We start from the raw sequence: 24,490 nt of genomic DNA on the forward strand, positions 1-24,490 counted from the left end.
AATAATAATAATTCCAAAAACGTGCTTTTACATAGCTCTGTTCTCTCCCCACTCTCTTGTTCTATTATTACCAAATTATATGTTTATGTATCGATGTCCATCAGTGCAACTTTACGATTGCCTTACGCAGTTGACTTTTAAGTCAAAAAGGAAAAAGAGCTACACACCCAGTTACATTCACGCTGTCTTTTGTAATTCCCTGTCTTGTTACATTTACCCAGGCTCTTTATTTCTTTATGTAGGATTGAGTTACTGTCTGTGTCCTTTCATCCCCTCCTGAAGGACTGCCCCTAGGATTTCTTGATGGGCAGGTCTGCTAGTGTTAAATAGTCAGTTTTTTTTTTGTTTGTTATTTATTTAGGAATGTCTTAATTTTGCCTTTATTTTTTGAAAGGTAAGTTTTGCCAGATAAAGGATTCTCGGGCAATATTTTTTTTTTCCTTCAGCACTTTGAATATGTCATTGCTCTGCCTCGTGGTTTGCACAGATGTGGATGGGAGCTCAGCTGTAAATCTTATTAAGGATCTCCTGGACGTGATGAGTCTCCTCTCTCTTGCTGCTTTCAAGATTTCCTGTCTTTGATTTTTGACAGTTTGATTATGATGTTCCTAGGTGTGGATCTCTGAGTTTATCCTACTTGTTAAGCTTTGTAAAATCTCACATTTGATTTCCCTCTTCCAAATCTCAGAAAATCAGCGATTCTTGGCAACTCTACATCCTGAATCCTTTCACTTTTTTCCATCTCCTCGTCCTGCCCTGACCCACACCTTCCTCACCTTCCTCCTGGCCTGGGACAGCAGCCTCCCTACATCATCTCCCTACAACCCTCTCCATTCATTCTCCACCCACCAGGAAAAGAAGTGTTCTGCAAACATTGATCAGATCGCCACGCTCCTCTGCTTACAACCTCAGAGCTCCCCATTTCATTTTGAATTAAGCTCTGAACTCAGTCCCTCACCGTCTGGCCCTGCTGGCTTTCCATCCCCTTCCATCCTTCCTCCCTGCCCAGTTCATGCCACCACCTTGGCTGTTTCTAGAACATCCAAGCTCAGCCCAATCTAGGGTCTTCACAGTGCTGTTTCCTCCGTCCTGAGGGAAAGGGGGTTCACCCAAGGTTGGCTCCCTCTCTTCAATCAAATTCTAGCCTAAATGTGACCCCAGGAAGCAGTTCCCCACTTACTCCCTAACTCATCACCTGCATTTTTCTTATTTATATATTTGCCTCTTATCTACAGATAGATTCCCACTGGAACTGACCTCCGTTTAAACTAATTTGATTATCTTACTACTAGAAGAGTAGAGGCTAGAAGAATGGCCAAAGTACACAGTAGCACCTAAAATACTTGTTGAGCCAGGTGTAGTAGTGCATGCCTGTAATCCCAGTGACTCGGAAGGCTGAGACAGGAGGATCGAAAGTTTGAGGCCAGCCTCAGCAATTTAGCGAAGACCTAAGCAACTTAGTGTAGCTCAGGGGTAAATTGCCCCTGAGTTAAATCCCCAGTACTCCAAAAATAAAATAGATAAAATAAAATACTTGTTGACAGAATAATGGTAATACCTATGCCCAACAGGGAGATGTCATTTATTTCTAAGGTCTTCCATATAGTGAGAGCTGCACGGAGCCCCAGGAGGCAATGAAGGTTCCAAACCTGCTTCCCCCAACAGCAGAGACCTGGTCCCCAACTGCTTTTGTTTCAGCTGCATTTTTATCACTTTTCAATTCATTAATCATTGATCATTCAGCTATGGTTTCCATGGCAATCCTTACCCAACCAGAATATTCTATCATCCAGGACACTATCTACTCCACCCTTATTGGAGAACCCAGGAAACTAACAAGGTGTTTTCTGGCCTCAAGCTAAGGGTAAGGTCCTCAGTGGGGAAACTAAGGCCAGGGGTGTCCTTCAGATGGGGGGTTCAAGTCATAAGGAGCCCCCTGGTTTGAATGAATGGCTCGTTTCGGTCAGGCAGGTCAACATTGCAGAGGAGCAGTGTGCAGCTGAGACGTGGGTCCTCTGTCTTCAGATCAGGTTAGCAAGGAGCATTTTGGTCCCATGCTTTGGGCTCGAAGCTCCCCAGCTGCAGGGAGGAAGTTATCTGAATCATCAGCGGTTCCCAGGGTCTGCTCTAGCAAGAGGCAGTGTCGAGGATGGGGTGGGTCAGCTCCGCACCTGGCATGTGCACAAAATGAGGAAACCCTTCGTCCCCTTCCCAGGGCCACCTGGGATTTTCATCAAGGGAATTTGTAATAAACTGCTCTCCACGTGGCCTCGTCATGGCGGGCTCCAAAGACCCAAGCTGAAGGCATGTGGCCTAATTTCGCCTTTTCCCAACACTAAGAGGGTTTAGTTCCTTCGAGATCATAATTCACAATGCCGAAGATGGACTCCAGGGACCTTGGTGAACCCCTGGTCTTGGCTTCAGAGGTTACTTTCCTGTTGAGCCTTGGTATCAAGCACACATCCTGTCAGGTGGCCCCCAGATTAGACTCTTGGGTAGAGTCAAACCAAGATAGATTCTGTAGCTGCTAAGTATAAAAATGGAGGGCTGGGGATGTGGCTCAGTGGTACAGCACTTGCCTGGCATGGGCGAGGCACTGGGTTCAATCGCCAGTACTGCCAAAAAAAAGACAGAAGTGGCCAGTGGTGACAGAAATGGGGAAACTATCAAGGCCCCCGATCAGGGCCAGGTGGGAACAGAGGGGGCGCAGGGTGGAAGCAGGGGTGCTGGGTTCCTCAGAACCAAGGAGCAGAAGGCAGAGGTGAGTGGGAGTGGGTGGTGGAAGGACAGGGCCTTCAGAGTCGCAGGCCGGCTGTGCCCCTGGGTCTGCCCTTCACTGGCTGCGGACTCCAATTGCAGCTTTAATTGTTCTGAGTTCACCTGCAAGGGGTAGCCTTTCAGGAGTTTGTTAAATGAATTAAACGAGATGCTAAGTGGATTAAATGGGATGCTAAATAGATCTGTGGGGCACCTGCACAGATTAGGCGCTGAGCAGAATGGCACCTGGAGGCAACTCAGGGTCCCCTTGCTGAGCTCGATCCTCTGGTTGAGAGTGACAGCCTGGGGACACAAAGCCTGCTGGGCATCCACAGCCTGGTGCTGGGCAGGGAGGGGCAGACCTGGGCTAAACCCTCCCACAGGCCCACAGTGTGCCCTCAGGGTGCCCCCCCAAGCCTCAGCAGCTGTGCTTCTGCCCACCCCTCCTACCCTCGGCCTGACAGGGAACACAAAGCCCAAAGCATCTTCCAGTGCATTTTAATCAAAATTCCATCATGAAGAGAGTTCTCGTGGCATACAATATCAGGATGAGCACGTCAACTTGGTCCTACGAATGGAATCTCCACAGATTTGCACTTCAAACAGGTATGAAAAATAAAATATATAATATTTAGCTTTGTAAATTTCCCCACTTAATCACTTTCCCTTTAAAATAAGTTACAATGTGTTAAGCAGCCTGGAGTCACTAGCAGATATCAAATGACACCCATTTCCCTCCCAGTTCTGGGGAAACAGTAGATGGGACGGTGAACTGCTCACAGGACCCACGAGGATGAGGACAAGCACGAGCCTTGCAGGGCAGGACACCAGGAGTGGGAGCCTCCTAATGGCTGTTCTCTTCTGCTGGGAAAAAATAAACCCCCCAAGCCACGGGGATGGTTGTAAAAGCTGCAGATGAACTTTGGCACCACATGAGAAGAGAGGCCTTTCAAAGCCACCGAGCAAGCCAAGCAATGATTCAGTCAGGGATGATTCAGTCAAAGGGGGGGTTTGAGGAAGAGTTGGCAGAGGGGGAGGGGTCAGCTGTCACCGCCCTCCTCCATTCTGGAGCCAGGACACCCCCTCTGCTTGGGAGAAGGCAGGCTTCCTGGTGGCAGCTGCCCCTGCAGGCTTGAGACTCCTCAGACAGGGACTCACAATGCTGTCACCAGCAGGGGTGCACTCCACACAAGGGATGGGGGATGGCTGCACAGCTATTAAAGGGGACAGACAACAAGGACACCAGGGACCCAAGGGGCAGGCAGGGCTGGGCAGCGCCAGCACTTACGGGGACTCTGGAGAGGGGCTTGTGGACCTCACCCCTGGCGGGGAGTCAGCTCTTTGCCCACATGCGGCTCAGGCTTCTTCCCAGGGGACTCCAGTATGACCCCCAAAACAACAAAGTCTTAGGGAGGAACAAACATGCTAGTGACAAATGCTGCCACCCAGCCTCCGTCTCGAAATCCTCCAGGAATGGGCTTTGGGGTCCCGCCCACAAGGGCAGGCGGTTTGACACAGTTTGGCTGGGGAGTAACTGGCCCTGAACTCCCCACAGGGACAGCCTGGTCCCCTCCTGATTGGGGAGAAGGTGGCTACAAGTCCAGGAGGCGTTCCTCACAGGTCTCCACGGGCCACTTGGAAGCTCCTCCAAACACATCGACGTTGTTGTCCACCCAGGGGATGATGTTGCCTGGCATGTTCGTGGAGCAGTTGGCGATGTTGACGATTTCTTGTGCGCGAAGAACGCGGTCCCATATGTTGAACTGGCTGAGCTCTCCCACGAATGCCTGCGTGGCATCGAACCTGCCCCCCACAGTGTCCTGGGAAACGGAACAGGACATCCACATCAGGCAGGACATCCACATCAGGGTGCGTGCACATGCAAACTCAGCTGCTCACTCTCCAGGGACACGGGTGGGAGGAGCACCCCCCACACACCCCCACCTGCCAATCACACCCAGACCCAGACTGTATGGGTCCTCGGGTTCCAGGGCACATCAGGCCTGGAGACAGCTTTCCTCAAAGCACCCATTTTATATGGGGGAAATTGAGGCCAGAAAGGAGACACTTGCCTAAAGCTGGGAGAGTGGCTGGGCCTCCAGACTCCCAGCCCTCAGGGGACAGGCAGTGGAGGAACTAAGGAGGGAAGGGGGCCAAGGAGGGCCCAGCCTCCAAGCCCCACCCAGCGCCTTCCACTGTCCTCACACCTTAACACAGGCTGGCAGGGTGACTCTCCTCTGCCCCCAGCCAGCCACTGCTCCCCTCACCTAGATGGCAAGTTCCTCGGACTTGAGGTCTCCCTGTCCCCTCCCCATCCCCCTGCAGGTTGTGTTCCCCCAGCATTTCCCAAGTGCCCCTGCTGGGGCCAGGGCCAGACCCTGGACAAGGAGCTCCTGGATTCCAGCTGCAGCATCCTGTGCCAGCCAAGGCCAAGTGCTCAAGGAGGTTTGCAGGGGCCCTGGAAGATGCCTCTCCACCCCAGAAGGAAGCTGGACCCGAATCCCAAGATGCACTGTGACCACAGGGACACTCCTGCCCCTGGGTCAGAACCACCACACCAACCTGGTCCCTGCCAGTGCTGGCTATATCCCCATGCCTGCCCTGAGACAGCATGAGCCAGCCTGCCAGGGACCTCATTGTCCCTCAGGCCACAGTGGCCAGATCTGTGGGGCAGACAGCTTGGGTGGGCAGCTTGCGGGGAGCCTGTGCTGCTGGCCTGGCATCCCCACCTTGCAGCATCCAGGGAAGGCACCCACCTGCTCCTGCCCAAGGATCAGCACACCTCCTGGCTTGATAGGGTGCCAGGGGGCCAGGTTCTCCCCAGTGCCAAGCTTCTCTCCATCCTGGAAAGCTTCCCACATGCCATCCCGTGTCGTCCAGGTGATACATATGTGGTGCCACTTGCCGTCGCTGACAAATAAGGGCAGCTGTGCAACCTGTGGGTAGCAATGCACAGTGAGGACTGCTGGGCTCTGACCTACAGGGACGCCCCCAGGGCAGGTAAGGCAGGTACCTGGGTGTCCCAGGGCCAACGCTTCTCCCTTTCCCCTGGATCCTGCTGGACTTCCCAACAGGTGGTGACACTCCTGACACTCACACACAGATGGAGGCAGAGGGCAGCCTCGGCACAAGCCCCTGCTGTGACAAGGACACTCTTGGCTTGACTGAGGGCCTACCTTCCCATGGGAGCTCTGAGCTCTAGGTGCAGAGCCCAAGGGAGTCAGCCCCTCCCCCTCCCCCCATCCCCCATCCAACTTGGGAAAATAGTCAGAACTGGGATCCTCTCTCAGGCAGAGTCCCGGATACCCCAGGTGGCACTCAGGGATCTGAGCGTGCTGGGGGGCGGAGGGGGGGGGGTGCCACGTCCTGGGTCCTGCCTGTGCAGAGGGCTGGAAGCCTCTGAGTGTGTGCATGAGCAGGCTCCAGCCACCTGTGAAAGCCACCCAAGGCAGGCTGTGCACCACCCTGTTGTTACTGCTGGTCTCCTAGCAACCTCAAGCCTCCCTCCCGGGAATTAGATGTTTACAAGAGGTCTAAATACAGAGGAAAACAAGACCCTCAGGCCTGCAGTGTCCTGGGGTGTTATTTAGAGCAATTAATCCTTGGCTCAGTTAGAGGCTGCTGCTAGGCCCCCACTGCCAACTTAAACAAAGTCTACCTGGGGCACTTCAGGGAAGACCACAGAGCCAGGGGTTCAGCTCCCTCCCCATCCAGCCCTGGAGTGGCTTCAGCAGCCAGGGAGTGAATACAGCCATCAAATGCTCAGATGCACCCAGGAGGAGGAGGAGGCACATTTGTTGAGTATGACCTTAGAAGGAAAGTTTGGAGTTGGGGCTGCAGGCAGGTCCCAGTGGGCCCCACCCCTCTTTCAAGGAAACCTCATTTCTAAATGCCTATTACAGAGGAGCAATTGCTTTGAAAGAAGAAAGACTATGGGTCCAGAGAACAGATGGGCAGTTGGCATGGGCTGGGGCAAGAGCTGACTATAAAGGAAATGAGGAAATCGGGGTGATGATGCGTTACATTAAACATACATGCTGTTTGATATGTGTATAAACACAAACTGCTCATGTGTCTATATCAGATGTATATTATTTTTGTGGTTGTGGTTACACAACTGAATGCATTTATCAAAACTGGCCAAAACATACATTAAAAAGTGTAAATTTCATCATATGCAAATTATTTCAATAAGCCTGATCTCTCAAAAAGGCATGCCCAGAGCAGCCGTCACCCTCAGACGTGCACACGCGCCCTTTGCCAGAACACTTGGGCGAGTCAGCCAGGCTGTCCCTGCATGCAGATCTGCTCTCTGCTCCTCCCACTCCCTTGGTGACTGGACTCTCTGCTGCCTCTTGGCCAGACTCACAGCTTGGATCACCACCAGCGGCAGCTGCCCCTAGGCTTGCCTGGCTGCCACCCCTCAGAAGGGACTGACTCAGTGCAGAGCTGTCCCTATGAGGAGGACCGCTCTGCTGACGCAGGCCTGTGGCCCCTGCTCTGTGGATGAAGGCAAGTGTGGTTGGCTGGGATCTGGACAGCGTGGTAAAGGCTGGCCGGTGCTGACACCCTCCAGATGTCCACCTCCCTCAACACCTGGATCCACTGCCTGAGGGGTGGGGAGCGCGAGCAGGCCTACCTTGTCATTGATGAGCAGCTCGATGGGGTTGTTACCCCACTCGATCAGCACGATCTCATTGGCCTGCCCGGGCACAGCGTAGGAGAACGGGGTGCCGATGCCCGGTGAGGCACTGGACCGCAGCCACAGGCAGATGGTGAAGGCATACAGCTCGGGCAGTGTCTTCTTGATCTTGCCATACAGGTAGTTTGTCCGGAGAGGAAGGGAGACTTTGAATGCATCTGGTGACTTAAATGCACTGTTGCCTGGGTGGAGAGAGAAGAAGCCACAGCAAGTTAGACCACCCTCCTCCAGCCTGGGCAGGGGAGTCTCTCGGGGACCCCATGCAGGCAGCCCCTAGAATGACTGGCTACCTGTCACATGCTGGCCTTGTTCCAAGTGCTAAAGTCCAGCAGCCAGAGAGACAGTGCTTGCCCTCAGGGAGGGATGGGGAAGACAGACAAGGACCCAGCAGTAAGCGAAAAGGGAAATCGGGCAGCAATTCCAGCTATGAGTGGCTGAGGTGGCCAGCAAAGGATGGCGACCTCAGGGCATGGAAAGGTCTGCCACCAACAAGGACCACCCCATAAGTACCAGCCAGTACAAGGCCCAAGAAGGCCCAGGAAAGGGGAGAAAGAATCTCCTGTGAGCAACGCACTAGACCCAGTAGAGAATTCTGCTTGTCTTTTAGGACAGGAGAAGAGGCCTATTTAAATCCAAAGGGAAAGCTCGGATCCCTTCTGGTTAACATTTCCTATTTTCTTAACTATCTACTTATTTATGATACTGGCTATTGAATCCAGGGTGCTTTACCACTGAGCTGCATCCCCAGCCCTTTTCATTTTTATTCTCTCTCCAGCAGGGTCTTGCTACACTGCCCGGGTTGGCCTTGAGCTTGCAATCTTCCCACCTCAGCCTTCCATGTTGCTGGAAATACAGGTGTGGACCTGTATTCATTTTAATAAATTTTATTAAGCCCAGCTTAATAAAACACTGAAAAGCTTCAGGAAGGAGGTAGAGACAAGTTGGGTTTAATGTCCTCATTCATACGGGCATGAGGGAAGGTTCCAGAAAACCCTTCCTCAATGACATCCTCTGATTTTTCCTTGGCTTCTCTAGCAAGGGCAGGGTCCAGAACCCAAGGGGCCTTGTGCTGACAGGAGGAAAGTCTCACAGGGAACTAGACACTGCAGGAGTAAGCCCACGTCACTTGTCACACTAAATAATTACCACCACAAGGGCCAAGAGTCAGGCTCTGGGTCTTGACATTACAACTCCACTTACAAGTGGCTGTGGTCTGAATCTCTGCTGTGGACACCTTTGCTCCTGACTGGCCCTTTCATCCCAGGAGAGGCTGTATCTCCTGAGCATTCCCTGAAGTACGGAACCAGTGGGAGGCAGAAGTGATGCCCTCACTCAGGGAACACACCTGGCCAGAGCCTTGCTGCTTCTAGACCTTTCTAGGACTGGTAAAAACCTCCCAGGTCCCCTGGCCACCCACGTGGACACAGCACTTCTAAAATCCTTGAACACCAACTCTCAAGTGGATTTAAGTGACTTTCAATGCAGTCTTGGTTTAATCTCAAAATGAATTTAACAACAATAGTCCCTGCTGCCACACGTTACAGTTTGCAGAAAACACTTGATTCTGTGAGGTGTCATGGTGACATGCTTTCCTCTATTTGGGGACCAGATCCTGCCACTGAAGGAGCCCAAATACCCTTCACTCATTCCACACACATTCAGTAAATACCCACAAGGTGCCCGATGGTCAGATAACCTTTCTCCACTACAACCCTCCCCCACTGGACTTGCTTTCAGAAGCCCTTTGGTGCCAGAGTTCACGGGGATCTGAGGAGGGCCTTCTGCAGGGGACAGCAGCAGGGCTCAGTGTCCCCTCCCAGGCTCTGGAGCAGGCAGAGCATCAATACTAGGATCTGGTCTTCCCAGTTGGAGTCTCCCTGACTCACCCTGGCCTGGAAGCTGGGCCACAGTGAAGGCAGCGGCTGGGCCCTCATTAGGCCAAACAAAATCAGAGACAGAACCTGACAGTCCCCACTCCTCCATTTTGTAGACTGCACAGTTGAGGTGCTGAGGCTCAGAGAAATGAGGTGACTTATGCAAGGTCACACAGCTAGTGAATAACAGAGCAGGACTGGAAGTCCCTCTTTCCACCACATGTAGCCACCAGCACTTAATCTTCAAGTGGCAAATGGCCATGTTCTTAATGAAGGCATCATTATCTAATAAAGAGAAATGGCTTCTATGCTTGCAGGTGGGCCGGCTTGCCAATTTAATAAGAGTCAGTGTCGGTAATATCGTTAGCTTGGTGACAACAGATAGGTTTAATTAGAGTTAGGAGAGCTGAGGGCAGGGGAGGGGGCTCATACCCTGAAAGCTGGTGCCTTTTATTTGAATAAAAGAGCTTGGAGGTTCAGAGGAAACTTGGTTAAAACCAATTAAGGAATTAAAAGGCCTGACCAATAAATCAGAAACTGCAGGTGGCAGACAAGTCCAAGGAGGGGGGCGGGCAGCCTGGGGCTAGAAGCAGGAGGCTCTGGTCTTCTTGGTGCCAACACGGATTTCAACACAGAGCCGAGCTGCGCCTTGCCAGCTGGCCAGACTCTAGAAACCCTTGCAAATGATCGGACCTTACAACAAGGAAAAACAGGCATCCTGGGGACCAGGTAGCATGAGCATTCACACCCAGGGGGTGGGGGCTGCCTGCTAAGCTCCCGGGAGCCTCTTGCCCAGCAGGGCCAGAACCTTCAGTCCTCCTCTGGGTCATCAACCTGAATCCCAGCTCTACAGTGGACACAGGCGTCACTGGCTCTTCCACTTCAGTCCCTCATCTGTAACAAATACCTGCCACAGGGTGGCTGCAGGGCCTAGAGGAGACAGAGTATGAAACCCACAGCCAAGAATCTGGCCCAGAATAGGCCCAGGATCGTGGACCATTGGCCAGAGATCCCCCACTTGCTACATTGTTGAAATCCACCTCCTCTGGGCTCAAGTGGTGCTGCTCAGGACCTTGATGTACTTTCCACCCATAGCACAATGTGGGGCTGGGTGGTTACACACCCCTTTACAATGGTCACAAATAGGACAGAGAACAAACTGGTAAGCAAATGGTCACTTTCCTTAAAGACTCCTCCACAAACTGAGTTGATAGAGCACAAGGAAGATTTCAGAGTTTCCATAGTGGGGTCAAAGGGCACCAGACCATAAAAGCTGAGCTGCTTCTCTTGAGCCAGTCTTCGTCAGGCATGGCCAACAGGGGCGTGGCCCCGGTGTCATCAAGTGTCCCTTCTGGGTTAGATAGCTCTGAGGACTTTTAGTGAGAACTATGGATGGTTGAACCAGGATGCCTGGGCCTGAGTCCTGACTCCTTCCTTCTGGCTGTGAACAGACAGGCTATGGATGTGAGGGGGTCTCCAACGGGCAGCTCCTGGTGGCCAGAGCCACAATGAAGGGGATTGGAGTAAAGCACATGAAACACAGCGGTTGGGGGACAGACAAGAGGAAGGTGCAGGTTCACATCACTGTTGTCGTTCAACAGTGAGTGGCCCAGGCCTCTTTGGTCCCCTTTACCCAAAGGACATTTGTCTGGCTGAGAAGTGAGATGCTTCTCATCTGTGAAATAAATATAACAGCAACCTAATCCCCAGAGGTGAGGCACTCAGCACCTGCCTGCCTATCTCCACGCTGACTTTGTGCACTCCTACAGCACGTCTCCTGGGGGCAACTTGGCCACTGTGCAAGAGAGCTACCAGCCCTCCGGGTTTCTGCTCTGGTTCTACAGCCTCCCCTCAAGACACTAAACTGCAGTGTGCCCACGTCATGGCCCTGAATGTCCCTAGGATCCACTGTGGTTGAGAGCAGGTCAAGGAGTCCACTCTGGCCGTGGCCAGATGCCACCTTCCACTCCTGCCTGATGGAAAGGCCTCCCCTGCAGCTATTCTGCCCTCAGGGAAGACTCTGAGACCTAATGGGTCTCCTGGTGTCACCCAGAAGCAGAGGGGAGGCAGAGAGGAAACTGTCTTTGACACTCAAGAAACCAAGTTAAACAGGTTAGCCACACTTCACCCTGTCAGGGAAGAAAGGATAGACTTCTCTGAAGAAAGAGATAAAAGGAAAGGGGTAAAAGAGACATGTGACTCATGGGATGAACAGACCATGAGTGAATCCCCTTCTCCATCTGGCCCTCCTCAGCCAATGTCATTACAAGAATCACTGGAATTCTGCTATTGGACATTCTCCTATCAAGTAATCCAAGTAATCAAAAATTGCCTTTGCCATGTTAGTGCATCTGAGAAGATTATTATCCTATACTCATTTCAGCAACCAAACTTCACACCTATGCCACCCAGCAATTTGGGAGTTGATAAATACAACCTGAATTATGTAGGGCCTTTGATTCCTCCCTTTGTCTCCTGTGGGAGAAATTTACCCACCACAGTGTGAACAGGGAAGAGAAAGATACCAGAATTTGCTGCAAGGATTAGTTGAGACGAAATGCCCGTGTGGCAGAAGGCCAGAGATCGGGTTGTTTACCCAACCTGGTCTCCAATTCATTTGCCTTCCCATGGGTAATGCCAGTAGGACTGGGGACTAATTCCTGAGATGACCATTGTTGGTCACCTTTATTATTTGTACAAATGCCCAAGAACACCTCCATGTTATGCCACAATCACTGCTGTCCATAAACTAAAACCTTGGGTCTGACCACAAGTGATGAAAATCAGGCCATTCAGATAAAACAAGCACAGCATGTACCTCGTTCCAGCTCGGCCACCCTCTGCAGCAGTGCGTTCAGGGTGCTCTCTGTCTTCTGCCGGTGAGCGGAGGTCTCATTGTGGAGCAGGGACTTCTCGTCCTCGAGCTCTGCCACCTTGCGCAGCAGCTGCCTCTCCAGCTCCCCCAGCCGTCGCTGTAGCACCTCTCGAAAGTCGCTAGGCAGCCCAGCATTTGACACGTTCGTGCGGAGCTGGAGCTTTTAGTTGCCGAGAGAGAGGGGGACAAGAGGGAGAGACATTCAGGTCAGCTGAATAGAAATTGTGACATGTGGCTCCAATGGCCCGACCACACAGGGAGAAGCTTCCAAAACTCAGCATTAAATCATGCCAATGGCTCAAAAGGGAGCATTTCACTGATGCTTTTTTTTTTAAAGGAAAGGATTTCAAAGTCAGACAGAATTACTTTGCTGCAGTATTTAAAACTTGCAAATCCCATTTTCCCCTCTCAAAGCTGCTTTTCTCCTCTGAATAAAAAGTAAAAATTTTAACCACCTGCAATTCAGAAAAAGACCAAAACAGAGAGGATTGTGTTTTACAGCGTTAATCAATGGTACTCAGAGCTAGTGAGCTTGCATCTAGAAATGAAAGCATCCCCCAAGTTTCAGAGCAGTACAAAGTAAACACCTAGGCTTGCAGAGATATTCTGGAAAATGACAGACATAAAATGTTACTATTCTAAATTCCAGAAATATTTTTTTAATGCTGTTTCTAAATCTTCACTTCCTATTTCTCTTATACCTCCGCCACCATGCTGGCTCTGGAAGCAGCCTGCTGCTGCCTTAGCCAAGAGCCCTTGGCAAGTTCTTTACCCCTTCCTACGTCCAAGTGTTCGAAACTGTAAACTGCAAAAAATAGAACTGCCTCATGCCATTCCTTGCAAGGGTTAAAATTAAGTAATATGCTTGACTTATATTTAGTCCTCAAGAAATGTTAGCTGTTAGTAATCACAATGACTAATAAGAGGTACAGATGCTGGAAATACTGTATTTAGCTGTCATGCCAAAAGAAACCCTCCAATAATTTAGCAATAATTACCACCTGTAATTTAAAACCTACTTTTGCTAATAGGTATGTTGATGAATGCTATTAACAGCTATGTCCACACTTCTTAAGTAGAGTGTAAAGAAAAATTAATTGATGATTTCTCTCTCAAAGTTCCAAACTGCACACATCTTTCAAGAAGAGCCAAGAGAATAAGGTCCCCTTCCCCCAAAGCTATCCTGAAGGGCACCTTATAATGGTCCAACTTAGTAGTCAGAGGCATCTTTGAAGTTAAGATGTTTGCTCTGATGCTAATTCTTAAGTCGCTGGTGGCCTCCCTGCACTCTCTTCTCAACGAGTCCCTGCCCCTTCTCTGGTTCAGTCCGACCCTATTTATAAAAGCAAACAGCACATGCCCAGGGCAGTTGACCTCCTGATGCAGCCTCACAGCACTGAACACAACCATCGGGAGCACACCCGGCTCAGAGATTTGGATTTAGCAGGGAGAGTTAAGAGGATATCCGGTCCCAGATATTTCGCTCCAGTCTTGATGGTCGGGGTTAGCTAGCTAGGATCTTGGGAAGTTCACAGTGGGCTCAGCGGGCAGTCCAGGCGCGCAAAGTTGGGGGATTTCAGCCCTTTCCAACAAGGAGATGGGGGTGGGCGGGAGGAAGGGGTGCGACGCTAAGGTCCAGGGCAGGTCCGAGACCCTCTGCCTGCACCCCCAAACTCAGCTCACCCCAAGGATAAGTGCACATCAGACAAGACCATGTACGGATCTCTAGCATAACCTCCATCCCACGACCCGAGGGCGTCACCCCCTAGATACCCCGCGCACGCCACTACCTCGAGGCTCTCCAGGCGGTCCTTGAGGGTCTGCAGCGAGCGGCTGAGCTGTTCCACGACGTGACCCGGGTCCCTCGGCAGGTCGCCCATGGTGTCCTTGCCCGTGGCCGTGCCCCGCGCCTTGCCGCCCGCCAGCCCCTCGCAGCGCGCCAGCTTGCCCGTGAGCTCACGAATGGCCTCGCGCTGCGCACCCAAGGTCTCCTTCTGCTGCACGACGGTCTCACGCAGCTGCAGCACAGCGGCCCGCAGCTCCTCTTCGGGGCTCAGCGCGCCGCCCTGCATGGGCATCGCGGGCAGCTGGCAGCCGGCGCGCGCCGCCTCCGGTGGTAGCGCCGTGCACACGAAGCGACTGCCGGGCGCCGGGCTGTCCTGGGCCCCGGCGACCAAAGCGAGCGCCACGCCGGCGACCAGAAGCGCCCACATCGTTCCGCCGCCGCGCTCACCTCAGCATCTGCAGGTGGACGGTCGCCGTCGGGGCGCGAGGCAGGAGGCGCCTTCGCCGCTGGTGCGTTCGAGCTCTTCGCTCGAGGGGCCGCGTGGGCCGCGGGACCCGCGCCACCTGCCGTCGCACTACAGCGCTCTCCTCCCGGCACGGCGCTCTGGCCCGGCCCGGCCTGCGCGCCCTTTCTTAAGTTGGGAGGGGGGGGTACTGGCGCGTGGGGCGCGCGCCGCGGGCTCTGATTGGCTCGGCTGGTTGCGCGTCACGCGGGGGGCGGGGCGGGGGCGCTTGTCACCGCGCGGGGCGCCGGGCAGGGCGCGTGGGCCGGAGCCCAAGGCGCTAGCGCGGCGTCCCGGGGACCCCAGGAAGGGAGCAGTGAGAGCCAAAACGGCCATGGTGTCCTGGGGAGCGGCCGCCCGTAGTGCCCAGGCGCCCCTGGGGCCCGCCCGAGGACGCGGGCCTCACGGGCTGAGGAGAAGCCGGGAGCCCCCGGCGCCCACGGTGGCTGCGGGCTTCCGGCGCGGCGCGGGAAGCCCGGGGGGGGGGGGCGGTGTCCCGCTTCCCGAGGAGGAGCCCGGGCGCGCTGGAGCCTGGCCGCCCACGCGGACGCGCGTCCTCCCCCAATCCCGCAGACTCGAGGGAATTCTCAGATCCGCAGGTGCCAGGTGTCGGCTGGACGGAGGGGACTCCGCGCAAACGAGGGGGCCAGAGTCACGAGGCCACCCAAGAGCTCTCCTGTGCGTGTCCAGCGACAGCCTAGTTGTAGGCAGTGACCTTATTCAGCAAGACCCGAGCTTGAGGACCATCAGGATGGAGTCATCGCGATGGCGCCACGTCGTAAAACAGCGCCACGTCCTTGTAAATGAGGAGGGGTGGGCACAGTGTCCACTTTCCCAATTTGAGACCGCTGTCCTGTTTCTTGGAGAGAACAGATAATGTACAGAAAACCCCCAAAGGGAGGAGCAAATTTGTTTCAGAATTTATCGATGGCTCATAAAAACAAGTTCAGAGCGATTTTGATGCACAGCTACAGACTGAGCTGAGTTACTGTGCATTAAAAATGGAAATCTTTATTTTTTTTCCTCTCTGTTTTTTAAGAAATCTTGTTGCAAGGTCATTAATCACATTATCCATTCTACCAGAAACAAATGGATTTGTCACTTGTGCACAGAAGCAGAGGTTGATTCTGAAAACAAATTGTATCAAAATAAATGAAATTATTATGATAATATAAAATAGACTGCAGTGATTAATCTCTAGAAACCAAATTCTGACCTGCTTTGCACTTCAAACAATAGCTTCTGTTATGTAAATAGTTGTGGGGTTTTCAAGGACAATGTTGCTAAATTGTAAGAAAAGTTCTATTCATGAGAAGCTCTTCAAGGATAAACATTAAGAGACAGGAAACTTGGTCTAGCCACTATCCAAAGCAGAGGACAATGGAAGTAAATGATTCAGGTAAGAATAACCATCAGTGGGAAAGGTATGGGGTGGAAAATGGCGGGTGATGAGTAATGGGCTAATATCTTTGTTGGTCGGCATCATCAGGAAGTGTCAGTTTGACCTTGAATATATAACCTTGAGTAGACTCATTCTTCCTGCATCCTTACTTCAGCTCGTTGAAAACTCAGAAAGTTCAAATAAGCCCACTTATGCACAAATGGCAATAATGAAGGCAGTGAGGTTTCAAAGCACTTTTCGAAATGTTATATTTTAGATGACCCCACAAGGCACCAAATCCAGACATGTTCAGAATTCTCTAGATAAATTTGACTTTTAAATTTTTCACTCATAGATTTGATATTCTTTTACTCATAGACCTAGGTAGATCTTAATTGGATGTGACAATAGATTATTATATTTCCTGTATTGCTCCGTATATCCCTTCTTGACACAGACTGATAATTCATATTTGCCACTACTTGCATAGAGGTTTGTTCTTCTAATAATTAAATAAAACCAAGTGTATTTCTAGAATTCTAATTTCCTCCTGAACAAAGAAGGCAGTGTACAAGAAGACATAAAAATAGCATATATCCCAAAATAATTACTCCTAAATTTCTTAAAAGAGATTCCAGTAGAAGTGATCAGTGAAATTGCCAAATCCCAGATGGAAAGACCCAGGCATTGGAGATGTTATTCTCTCTGGAGGCAGTATAATTAGAGGGTTTAGTTTGCAGGGTATATGCTATTTAGGGCTTTATTTTGTCTTCCTGTTGCAGTGGGAAATCTGCTGGTTTAGGAATGAGGAGTTCGAGTCCTCATACCAACTGTCACTAGCCACTAAGTGGTGTTGGGCAAGCCATTTCTCCTCTCTGGTCTTCAGTTTCCTTGCATATAAGAGAAAGGGAATTAGGCTAGACTCTCTAGTGGTCCTTCTGGCTCTATTCAAGGGCTTGGTATTTTGAGAAAGAAGGAATTGTTGTTTGGTGTGGCAACCATTTCAGTTTTCTGTTTGTGTTATGAACTACCTGTAGCCAATGGTGAGTCTGGAAAGACAGGCGGGTTGTGTACTACAGCAAGAAAACCTTCACACAAGCAGATGATGTAGCTGTGGTTGAAACCTGCTCTCAGCAACATGGATGCTTATCCTTGATTCACTCACAGCACAGCCATCTTATCTACCTGTATGATCCTGCATGTATGACTCAGACTACCCAGGAGAATGGCTGTGTGAGTGGCAGAGACCAGGGCCCACAGATTTGCCTCCACTTGAAAAGTCGTGCAGATCTGCAGCAGTGAATCAGCGCCACCTAATCTCTTAGTGTAACTGATGCTGCAGCCTAGTAACCACCCACTCATTCACTATGTCTGCTGGTCCCAGGTCAGCTGAGAGCCCAGGATGGACTTACACCATGTGCTGGGAATCCTGATGAGCTCATTCCGCCTCCATTTTATTGCCCCATCTGTTTGGCTCCCTCATTCTTCTCACATGCATTTTTATCTTGGTCTTCTGGGAAATGTGCTAATTTCCACCATGGTGTCAGAGGATCCCATCATATACTCTTTTACATTTCCTCCTCTATTTCTTGGTGCCACTTGGGAAGTCAAGGATGGGGGTGTGAGCTCAATAACAGAATCCAAGGACAGCTTCCTGCAAACATGACTCAGGAACTGTCCTCGGTGCTGAATTTCAGTCAGAAGGGGGAAATAAGAATGGGGAGTGTGTGTGTAGGATTCAGTGGAGATACCACAGAATTTGGAGGCCCCAGAAGATCCTGACTAACCCTTTTTTATGTATAAAATGCTCAGATCCTTTCAAGAGTGGATTTTTCACTAAACTGAATTGCCTGGGAGAGTGAAAAGAGCTTTAACTTTGGAGTCAGACAGGCTCTTGTTCAGTCCTGGTTTTATAACTTGCCATTTGACCTTGACAGAACCTCTCTGAGCCTCAGTTTTCTCATCTCTAAAATTGAAGCTAAATTTACTGTCAATTATTGTTGCCAGGCTTGAGTGAGGTAACATATGTGAGCATTTAGCTTAATAGCAGGTGCATGGTAGACACTAATGACCCCCCTTCCCCCCTTTTCTCCACCGAGGCCAGGCTTGAATTATATAATTTCTATTAGGAACAAAGTTAAAGTTTTCATTTATTTTCTATAGTATACTTTATGACCAAATAAGGCAAGAATTCTGAGAATAGGCCAGCCTCCTTGGAGGAATGACAGGTCATGAGAACTTCAGGAAAATTTACTAGTGTCTCAACAAGAGAAAGGGATCCTACTCTGTAGGATTTTTTAAAAGATAAAGCATGGTATTATTGAACTCTAATCAGAGAATTCACTCAAAGTGAACAATTTCACATTTACTCTAACAGAGTAGAACACTAAACTGTATCCCAGGACCCATCGAAAATATTTGCAATATTTAACATTTTTAATAATTCTGATTTTGTGTTTCTGTGAGATCTAATAGACATATGCCCCCCAGATAAAATAAGTTTTCTTTCTTCAGCATATCGGGTTCTTCTTGAATAATATATTTCTGATTTAACCTGGGGACTTGTGAGATGAGACTTTGAGTTTTGGGGAGTTTCCTGCACAGGGTATGATCACATGTGGTTGGCAAGGTATGATTTTGGGGATTTGGTTATTAATATTACTCAACTGACCTCAACAAATTCAAAAAGTCTTGATGGCGTCCTCTGGTTTCAAGCAATGTAATCCATCACTAGATAAAACAGGGATAATAACTTAGCTCAGCTTTTTAATGTAAAGGATAGAAGACCAGGGATGGAAGGAAGCCAAAGAAAGGAACTTTATGAACTTGGTTTGCTTTGAGGACTTGTAAGAATGTAGTCTTTAATTTCCCCCATATTAGGAAACATTAAAACACCATCTCACTTCTACAATGAATTGCAAAATTGGCCTAATTCTTATAAAGATTTGTAGATCAGTATCTCCACATGATTTAGGCACACAAGTAGCTTGCATGAATCTTTGAAAGTGAGAGTTGGAAAAGATTTTATGGAAATTTGAAGATTTGGAAACAGTTTAAGAAAGATGAAAATGTCATATAGTGATTAACAGCAGGTCCAAGGCCCTCTGGTCCCCAGGGTCTTTTCTCTATACCATTCTGTAACTTGTACATCAAACCATTGAAACAGGTCTTCCCTAAAAATTAACAATTTGCCATTGAGTCCAATGGCCCTTTCTTATCGTTCTTCTGGAACTTATCGAAGTCATCAATATTGTTGGTTAATTCCTTTTTTTTAAAGTAAAGATTCCCATTGTTGATTTCTGTGATGTTGAATTCTTCTGATTTTCTTCCTGTGTTCTGGGCTGACTTGCCTTCCTGTCCTCCTTTCTTCCTTCCCTCCCTCCCTTCTTCCTTTCCTCTCTCCTTTCTTCCTTCATTCTATCCTTCCCTACTTTCTTCTCTACATCCTCTTTCACTATCTTGTCCTCAGTATATATGTCCAAAGCTGAGTGGTCCATACCTCTCTCCTTTTTCTATACTATCTATCTTAATAGTTCTTTTAAGTGTTGTTAGTGACATTCCTGATCTATATTCAGCTCCAGAAGATAAAAAAGAAAATCATCTGCATGTTGGACATCTCACGGATTCACTGCCTTCACTTTTAACTCCCCGTGTCCTTCACTAAAGTCGTCATTCTCTTCCTCATGCCTCTTCTCTTTCTCCTGTGTTCCCTATTTCTGATGTCATTATTTCTGCATCATCCAGATTCAAAACTTTGGATTCATTTGTATCTCTTTCTCTACCCTTGGGTCTATTCAAATTCTAGCCAGTTCCTGAGTTCTATGTCTACTTTTACAATATGTCAGCTCTCTTCTCACTGCTACAGCCTCGTGAGTTTTGTTCAACACTGTATGGTTGCCTCCTAACTGAGCTTTCCAGCCCTACCATCTCTGTGTCAGCTTACGTTCTATTGCCAGATCGAGGTTCCTGAAGGACCCCACTAAAGCAGTGAACTCCCCTACTCAGAAACCTCCAGTATCTCCCTGTACAAATTTGTAAAATCTTTAGTCTTCATCATTTGCCCCTCCTACCTTCCTATTCGAACCCATTTTCTACTGTAAAACTTGACTTCAAAGTAAACTGTTTGATGCTTTTTTCACCTGCTTTTCAGTCTCTAGATTTGGGGCTCAGCTTATCTCCTACATCTGGAATGAACTTCCTGCCATTTCTAGAATCACAAAACCCATTCATGCTTTAAGACTCTGCCTACCTATTACCTTCTCTAGAAATTACGCCCGGATTTGACTCGGTCTGAAATGACTCTGTAGAGAATGGTAGGTTATTGAATACCCTTTCTCTTCCTACATTCAGCCCTATACTGTAATCATTTTTTATTGGACCACGAGCTCCTTAATGGCCATATCTAGGTCTGTTGTACTTCCTTCTTTCCTTAAATATCTGTTGGATGTCTTTGTGTACAATCATAGTTGTAGGAAAGAGAAAAAGGGTTTTGCTCACCATATAATCCATTCTGTGACTCTGTAGGAAGAAAGTCTTTGTGTTAGAATGAAAGGAGATATTTTCATGAGAGGTTGGGAATAAGATTAGCCCTTGAAAAGGATAACGTGAAGGAGAGGGAGTATCAGAAGAGAGGGTGAAAGACAGGAAGATTGAAGTCATAGAGAAAAATAAAATAAGTAGTTAATAATCTCTGAGACATGTGGTCCTCTGTTCCAGATCTGTTTGCTGTTTCCAAGGATACCTTAAGATAAATTTATCTCATTTGTAATAGTTATCACTCATCTGTCATCTACAGTGAAGGACAAGGGCATTATTTTGGCCAGATGACCAGAATAGCTACTTGTAAGAATAAACAAAGTGAGTAGTAACAATATTCAGTTTTTAATTGAGCAAAGGAAAGTAGGAATTGTTGTCTGAAGTGTCTACACGTTCCAGATTCTGAAATTGCCTATCTGGGGTGCCCAGATGGAAGTGTCACAGAAATGATGGTGGTAGGGGTTAGTTTTTTTTTTTCTGCAGGCTTTGCAACACCACTTGGTGGGGGTTAAGTTGAAATTATAAAAGAACAGACCTCTCTCCCAGCGCTATCAAAGGTTCTGAGTCCACACAGCAATTGCAATTAGAGGGTCAGAGTCAAAACTAGTTCTCCAATGATGTTGATTCTCAACAGAATAGGTTCAGTGCAGCCTTGGGCTTTGAACTAAAATTTTTATTGGCCCTTTCATCTCACCTGAATCATTTATTCTGCCTAGAATCCTGATATTCATCCCCGAGACAGCTTTTTCCTAGCTGGATAAAGGTGCAAAGAGGCTGCATATTTTAGATTGCTAATCAGAGAGGAATTGTACCATTACCAGCCTCCATCAGAAAAATAGGTTCATCTGTGTTCCAGATGTCCCGTTGCCATCTCAGCTGAGCCCCAGACCACATGAAGTGAATTAAACCCTTCATGTACGTGGCTGCTTTTGTGGCAGAGATAGCAGCATTTTCTGTCTAGACTCTTTCTTCTTTTTCTCTGTGATTCAGTCCAGCTAATGAACAGCCCATCTGAGCTGAAAGGGGGTGGAGGGCATTTCCCTTAAATTTGGGCTGCCCTAAATAAATCAATTCTCTAAATAAGATATTTTTTCCTCTTTTACAAGAATGAACTAAACAATCTTCATTTAACTTCAGAACCCAAAGAATCCTATCTTTTGTGGAAACAGATACTGTATTATGATTGTTTTAAAGTCTAGCTTCCTACAAACTACATAAGGTAGTAAAAGGGTTGAGAACAAAGGCTTAATGCTGTATTGCAGCCTTGAGTCTTTGGGTTTGACAGATAAGGTCAATTTAATGCCAAAAAAAAAAAAAAAAATCCTCATGGCATATGAAAGCAAAAAGAATCTGAGTCAATGTGTGATATTTTAGGTCAAAGCTTAGACTTCATTCTTTTTATTGTATTTCAATTTTTTCTTTTCCATCCTGGCTCTAAAAAGAATCCTCTGAATTTCTAAATCCTCATAACAAAATAAATATGCACTAAGTATGTGACTTGAAACTGCAGCTGATGTTTTGATGTTTAATCTTTATCTTTAAACCAATAAATGGTACCATGAGTACTGGTTTGAAAACCACCAAAGCCAGGGGGTATAAAGATTGGTGTGTGTGTGTGTGTGTGTGTGTGTGTGTGTTTTGCTGGGGGCAGTGATGGGTGAGTAGTAAGGTGGAGAGATTGTCATCTCCTTTGCCATTGAAGTCAACCTTAATCTTCAAAGTAGTATTTAAATGCAATTCACAGTACTTCAGATCTTGAGGGAGGTTCCAGTAATCGAGTCAACTGGTCAAGAAATACTCAACTGGTAATGATAAAGGACACTTTGTTTCTGTGTGCTTCGGTGTCTCCTGCACTGGATTAGTGCCTGGCATATTGTTAAGTACTCAAATATTTGTTATAAAAGGTGTGTTGTTGTGCGTGGGGGCCATATGCTTCACAAAATATTACTCCCATGAGGAGAACTAACTTCTTGATCCAGAAGGTTGCTTGATAGCCTAATTGTGTCTGAAAATTACAGGCAAGAATACTATATTGCAATTTTAATTATGCACTGGGAATGCCTATGTCTAGGAAAAAGCAACAGAAACAAAAGCCTTCCAGCATCAACTGTCTTTTGAGGAATTAAAGGATGGGGGAATGGCCTCTCCCCGAGAATTGAAACCTTAAAAGGGCGACCTTTGACAGAATAACCCCCAAGAGACTTCTCCACTGGAGTCCACCTCAGCTGTCCTCTGTATATCATAGCAGACCATATGTGTGTCATTCTCATGGAACCTCAGTCACCCCCCAAGCCATGGAGTCACAAACGCTTCATATGGAAAATACAAAGCAAGAGTTAGGACGTCCACACGCCTGCAGTGTTGCTCATGTCCTGGTTGCCATAATTCGAGAGCTGTGATAGTTTCCTTGGGGAATCTTGGGGCTGTCCTGGGTTGACCAGGAGTTTTTTCTATGATCCTCCCAAACTTGTGGGCCAATATTGGTAACTGTAAGACACAAAGAGCTTGTTTGTCCTCTTTGGCCAGATTAGAAGTGACCCCATTGAAGTTTCGTTGAATCTTGGCTCATCAGTGTAAGCACATGCCTTTAGAGGACGATTTTGACAAATCTAAAACAGAAATGGCTTTGACAAAAGCTAGCACATTGACCTGCTCTGTGATTAGTATCTGAGCTGACAAACTGGAAAAGAATGATATTGTAACTCAATTTCACAAAATACCTTATTGTTGGAAGAAATGAAAAGAAACCAGGAACATAGGTGGTGGGACAAGGGGAAAGCTGGGCCCAGTGAGATGTCACTTTTTTTTTTTATACCTTCAGAAAGACTAGGGAATATGGTTTAAGAATTTCTGGTTGTAAAATAATATCTTGGAGGTCATGTCAAATGGTTTAATGATTTAAAAGCTCAGCTTGAACCTTATTATATGATGACAGCTTTAATTCAGACAGAGCATTCTAATCCTTGGACACAACCAATACTGAACATGAAATTCATTGTGGAAATGAATCTAGTTCTCTATGTCATTATCCCCTCCACTGGATGAAGAGAAATTATGAAACTCCTCATCTTTAGGGACTTAAGCCAATAAAAAATCAACTCCCTTGGATGAGCCAATGTGGCTTTCACATTCTATCTGGTTTGTAGTTTCTTACTATCTTTCCAGGCTCTTTAAATGCCTTAAAGGATTTTTTTTAAATCCAGCTTTTGTTTTCAGTGAGAGGATTGGTCCTGACAACCTAGTTTCCTGACTCTCATTGTAACTAGTTATATTAAAAAAAGAGAAGATGAATAGATTTCAGGAGGCTGTGAGGATATTACATTGCAGCTCTTTCTTTCCCTTTACCACCACCAAAATGTACCCAGAACCAAAAAAAAAAAAAAAAAAAAATTTAACAAAGTAAGTTGGAGGGAACCTTGGGTATCATTTGGAACAACTCCCAGATTTTACAATGGAGAATACTGAGATCCAGAAAGATAAAAGTCTGGACCTGAGATCAAATAGTTGATTTGGGTACAATTTGAACACAGAACTTCTGACTGTTCATCCACCCTGTTCTCAGTCTCTCACCTTGACCATTTCTTCCTCCTTGCTCTTCTGCAAGGCTGTCCCGAAGACCAGGTGAATTATCTTCTCTCTGTCTCACCTGTGGGCTACAGTTGTTTTTATTTTGGGTAATCTCAAATAAGCTATTGTAAGATAATTGGAGTCCTTGAATTGGAGGGGAGAGATGGAACAGGAAAAAAAGTTTGAAGAAAAAAATGGCCTCAAATTTCCAAAATTGAACAAAACTATAAATTCATAGAGCCAAGAAGCTCAGTGTATTCCAAACAATAAACATGAAGAGAACTACACCGATTCACATCATACTCAAATTTCTTAAAACCTAGAGATAAAGAGGAAAATCTTAAAAGCATCCCGGGCAGGTGGGGAGAAGAGAGAAAGAGATACTATGTGCAGAGGAACACAGGTCAGAATGATAGCAGAGTTCCAGTTGGAAACAGTGTAAGTCAGGAAAAAAGGACTAAATATGTCAATGTAAAATCCTATGACCCTGGGGAAATACCTTCCAAAACT

The 24,490-nt window shown here is 47.9% G+C and overlaps 1 protein-coding gene across 1 annotated transcript; it reads right to left on the reverse strand.

Moving 5' to 3' along the window:
• Positions 1-3,239: 3,239 nt before the first annotated feature.
• Nptx2 (neuronal pentraxin 2) lies at positions 3,240-14,580 on the reverse strand. The gene is made up of 5 exons (XM_046453763.1): positions 13,999-14,580; positions 12,152-12,368; positions 7,397-7,641; positions 5,514-5,693; positions 3,240-4,577 (listed from the first exon to the last, which is right to left on the reverse strand). Exons 1-5 carry the CDS (start codon positions 14,419-14,421, stop codon positions 4,350-4,352), a joined length of 1,293 nt encoding a protein of 430 aa, XP_046309719.1. The 5' UTR covers positions 14,422-14,580; the 3' UTR covers positions 3,240-4,349.
• Between the last annotated feature and the right edge of the window lie 9,910 nt (positions 14,581-24,490).

The sequence above is a fragment of the Marmota monax genome, unplaced genomic scaffold, assembly GCF_021218885.2.
Source record: "Marmota monax isolate L192 unplaced genomic scaffold, Marmota_monax_Labrador192_F-V1.1 WCK01_AAM20220418_F8-fsc00148, whole genome shotgun sequence".
Taxonomy (NCBI): Eukaryota; Metazoa; Chordata; class Mammalia; order Rodentia; family Sciuridae; genus Marmota; species Marmota monax.